This window comes from Tupaia chinensis, unplaced genomic scaffold (genome assembly GCF_000334495.1).
Source record: "Tupaia chinensis unplaced genomic scaffold, TupChi_1.0 Scaffold000333_1, whole genome shotgun sequence".
In the NCBI taxonomy this organism is placed as follows: domain Eukaryota; kingdom Metazoa; phylum Chordata; class Mammalia; order Scandentia; family Tupaiidae; genus Tupaia; species Tupaia belangeri.
This window is the reverse complement of record NW_006159827.1, coordinates 1,777,596-1,782,068: the sequence shown is the minus strand read 5'-3', so window position 1 is coordinate 1,782,068 and position 4,473 is coordinate 1,777,596. Positions and strand designations below refer to the sequence as shown.

Here is a 4,473-nt window from a genome sequence, read left to right as displayed (position 1 = left end):
CCAAAACTACGTTTTCAGCCTTCTTTATGTGTGTTACGTGACTCAGTCCTATGAGATTTGCAGATGTCTCTAAAACGAAATGTGGACCAGGTGACTGGAGCTCTGCCAGCCGTTTTGGGCCATGAGCGGTCTTTGAAGGTGAAAGCTACGATTGAAAATGTAATAGCAGAAGGGAAAGAAAAAAAAAAGAAAATATTCTTGCAGAAAGATAGGAGTCTGGGTTCCTGATAACTCTGTGGGCTTTTTTGGTTTTAACGTGTTACAGGGCATGTGTGCTTGCCAGAGAGAGACAGAGAAAGACAGGGAACGTGAGAAATCATCTCCCCTCCCCTCCAAGGGGATCGCCACACCGCAGTCCCTTCTCCATTCTCCTTAGGATTTCAGGCACATGTGCACAAATACTGGGTGTGATTTTCAAGCCACCGGGTCTAGGACTCGACTATGCCACCAGCCATGTGGGATCCAGCTGCCTTAACCTTCATGCCACTTGCTGGCACCTGTGGGCTCTTTTAGTCATGCTCTGCCTCCAGGCTTTCTGTTCTGTATGATGGTAAAATAAACTCATGTTAAGCGGGGCTTCGATCATTGGTAAGGGGTCCCGACTCCATCCCCTGGGGCTGACTCAGAGAAGCAGCAGCCAGCATGGGTGATACAAAGTGTTTCTTTATTTGAACGTCATTCCACCTGCACTGAAGCTCAAATCCAGCAGCAGCAGAAAGGGTCAGGACCAAAATAAATGTTACCAAATGGACAGTGAACAGCGAGGACACATCCAGACAGAACTTACTGATGGGGTGTAGACAACACCAAGCTATCCTAACAACACACAGCACAGGCCCTCGGAGGTCTGCCGGCCAGAGCGCTGGGAAGGACTGTGGCTTCCTTGTTCCCCTTCTCAGGAAACTCCAGTCCCACCTGAAGGCTAGCCCTGAGCCAGGCAGGGGCCTGTAGAAGTTTCTTGTCCTGGGAGGATCCCAGCTTCTCCAAAGAGGTTTTCCTTTCTCAGTTTACACTGGGAGCTGAAGAAAGGCGATCTCCCCCTGCCGGAGCAAGAAGCGCCAGCAGCCGGGAGATCTCCCTTACAGCCTTGTCTAAAAGCTCTCACCTTGGCTGCTCTGGGCCTGAGAAGGACCTTGTTTCTACCCAGGGTCCTCACCCCTCAGGGAGTCTTCCTTCACAGATACGGTCCCCAAGGCCAGGAAAGACTTAACTGATCAGCTCTGGGGACCACAGACTGAGCTGCCTCTAGGTGGTAGCTGCTTTGGCCCCTCCGTAAAGTCCCGGGACTGGAGCAGAGAAAGTGGTGGCACCAGGTGCCCGACCTTGTCTCAGGAGAGGACTTTGCTCAGGGACCTAAACAGAAGGCTCGGGGTAGGCCCAAGAGATCTTCCTGGGCCAGGACAATGTCGACCTCATCTCTGCTCTTGGCCAAAGACTAAAGCCGGACTGCCCTGCCTCCAAGAAAGCCAGCTGCCCACCCTCCCTTCCTGGAAGTCTCCACTGCCCCAAGACAGCCACAGGGCCTCAAGCCTGCCCTGGAGCCCCTGCCGAAGCATCTGTTACCCACCTCTGTCCCTTCTCTGCATCACCCTGGGGTCCCTCAGGCCTGGGCCCACCCGACCCTGCTTTCCTAACCTCAGAGTTGCTCAGCCAGGGCAGCAGTTGGCCAGGGGATGGCGGGACACGGGCTCTGACCGTCCCTAAAGGGATTAGCGTCCCTCTACGGCCTGACGCCAACCCATGCCCACTATGGCTCCCCCATCCCTGTCCCTCCACAATGGGAGGAGCCTCCGTCCTGGGGCCCCAGGCCTGCAGGTTCTTGGGCTCTATGGGGTCAGTGTCAGCCTGTTGGTCAGGGGACAGGCCGGTGGCCCCCAGGGTGGTGGACATCCCCGCGGGAAGAAGCCCTCTCCTTTCCCCTCCCCAGCACGTTCAGCGGCACCCCGCCCCCACCGCCCTGTCTCCTTCCTCCTCGTCTTTCCCTGCATCCCAGGCTTGTCCCCCCAAACCCTTCACCCCACTGCCCCTTCTCTACCCCAGTGCTTTCCTTCCCATCATCTCCCCTCCTCCCCCCAGGGAGTCGGTCCACCGCAGTCCCCTGTCTCCTTCCTCCGCTGTACCCGGCTGTCCACCTCTCTCCTCGTCCCCCTCCTCTCCTCACTGCCCTCCCTGTCCAGTGTGGGGCTTCAGGATCTTTGAGGATCTCACTCTGCTCCCTCCCCTCCCCAATGTGCAGCCCCACCCCGAGGGAGGAGGCCTGGGACAGGGGAGGGGAGAGGAGGCGGGCTTCGAACTCTGAGTTACAAGTGTCGGGGCCATCCCGGCCTGCTTCTGGCTAGGACCCCAATGACGGAGGCTGCGGGTTTCTAGGGCCTTTCTTGGAAACCCTAACGCCCAGGCCCAAGCCCAACGCGAATGAACAGGAGGGTGGCCCACGCAAGGCGCTCCGGCCCGAGCTTCCCCGTTGAGCCTGCAGGGGGCGGCCCGCTCCCCGACTGCGGTACCCGCGGGCGCCAGGCGGCGGCGCTGTGGGGCCCACGTGCTGCCCTCCACTAGGTCGTCCTCAGCCCAAGCGGGGGAGACACCTAGGCCGCGTGGCTCTGCGCCAATCCCATAGGCAAGGAGGGGTGTTCAGACAACACTTGGAGCCTCCCTCCCGAGCTCCCTGCCACGGTGGAGGGCGAAGCCCCCACGGCAGGAGAACGGGCAGAGAGATTTCTCATTTGCCCTCTGACACACACGCACACACACACGCACACACATATGCACACGCGCGCGCACACACACTCATGCCTCAGCTCGAGGCACTGCCCATCAGGCTGCAGACCCTGGGCATATCGCAAGGCGAGAGGTGGGCAAGGAGGAGTGGGAGGCGGGACAGGTAACAAGGCCTAGGGGTGGGGACAGGGGTACCCTGTTCAGAGGTGACCTGCAAGTTCAAGTTATGCAGAAAAGTATCAAAGAGGTGAGAGTTCTCTGCCCTTGCCGGATGCTCAGGGGGTAGGAGGGTTCAAGAAGGGGAGAAGAGGTGATGCATCCCCTAATTCTCCACCATGGGGGTCCCCTCCCGAGCCCCCAACCCTGACAACAGGGCCTAGAAGTCTGTGCTGTACAAAACAGGCCAAGGTCAAGGGTCCAGTCACCGGTGAGACATCCCCACAGAGAGGAGGCCAAGCCAGCCCAGGCTGAGCAGCTAGTGAGGGGCTGCCCAGGCCAGGTGCCTCCTCCTGCCCCTGCAGAGTCCACCAGTCTTTGCCCAGACTCTGGGCTGAACAGGGCCCCAGTCAGCAACTGAGAGGGCGGCCCTGTGCTTTCTCCCTGGACGCAGCTCAGGTTCCTTTGGAAAAGCTAGGAGCAGGCTGGATGGAGGGCAGGGGATGCCCCAGGGAGGCTGGTGGCACCTGGAGCTCTGTGACAGACATGGTGGAACCATCGTAGGCAAAAAGTAGGAAAGAGTCCGGCCTGCCCTGGGGCAGTGTCTTGATAAACTTCTGGAAGAGGAAAGGACCAGAGGAGGCAAGGACCCGGCCAGGCAGCCCTGCCCTCCAGACGGAGGGAGCCTGGGGAGTGGAACACAGTGCCACCTTCCCCTGGGGTCCTCAGGTGTCCAGGCCAATCTAGAGAGCGGAAGCCCAGGGATGGGGACTCAGGCTCCGGAGGTCAAACTGAGGGAGGAGCCAGAATCAAAACTTCCCAGGCCCTTCCTCCGGGCTGCACTGCAGCCCCGTCCTGTCGTCAAAGCCGGGAGCTCGCAGCAATGAGAAGCCGGTGAGATCGGGGTCTTCCCTCGGAGCTTGAATGGTGAGATGAGAGGGCAGAGACAGGACAAGCTGAGGTCAGGTCAGTTCCTGGGCTGTGATCCTGGCCTTCAGGGTCCCTGCGTGTGAGCAACAGGGCAGGGGAGGACGCCCCATCCGGAGACATCACCCCCTGGCCTCAACACCGAGCTGACTGTAGAACCCACAAAATCTGAGAGAGAGAAAGAGAGAAGTGAGAACTTCAGAGACAGCCAGGGCACTGGGGCTCCCCTCGGCCACCCCCAGCGCACCAGTGAGCAGTGGGGTGAAGGGCATAGGCCCTCACGGCCCCACCAGGCCTCTGGCCAGTGCATGGCCTCGATCAGCCATCCCAGCTCTCCAAGCCCTCATATCCTCATGGGTACAATGGCCTACTTTCACGGGGTGGTTCTGAAGGGTCAAAAATGCAACAAACAACAACAGCCAAGGACTCGCAGTGTTTGGCACCCAGTGAGTGCCAGAAATGATAGCGACTGTCCTGTTTTGTCCCTGTGTCTCAGAGGTCTTTGGCTTAGGTCTGAGGCTCACTCATCTTGAACGCCCAGTGCGGGATGGGAATCCCTGGGTGCTGAAGGAAGGCAAACTGGGGCTCCTGTACCTCTCTCTCTCTCTCTCTTTTATTTAACTTTATTTGCTTGTTTACTTTTTTTTTTTTTTTTTTTGAGGGCTTTTTTCT

At 58.6% G+C, this 4,473-nt stretch overlaps 1 protein-coding gene across 1 annotated transcript in view; it reads right to left on the bottom strand.

Annotated features, from left to right (window-relative positions):
• Positions 1–627: 627 nt before the first annotated feature.
• LHFPL4 (LHFPL tetraspan subfamily member 4) overlaps positions 628–4,473 on the bottom strand; it is a 33,832-nt gene continuing 29,986 nt past the window's right edge. The window contains exon 3 of the mRNA XM_006152021.2: positions 628–3,969. Coding sequence (XP_006152083.1) covers positions 3,869–3,969 — 101 coding nt within the window. The 3' untranslated portion in view covers positions 628–3,868. The remainder of the gene's footprint in view (positions 3,970–4,473) is intronic.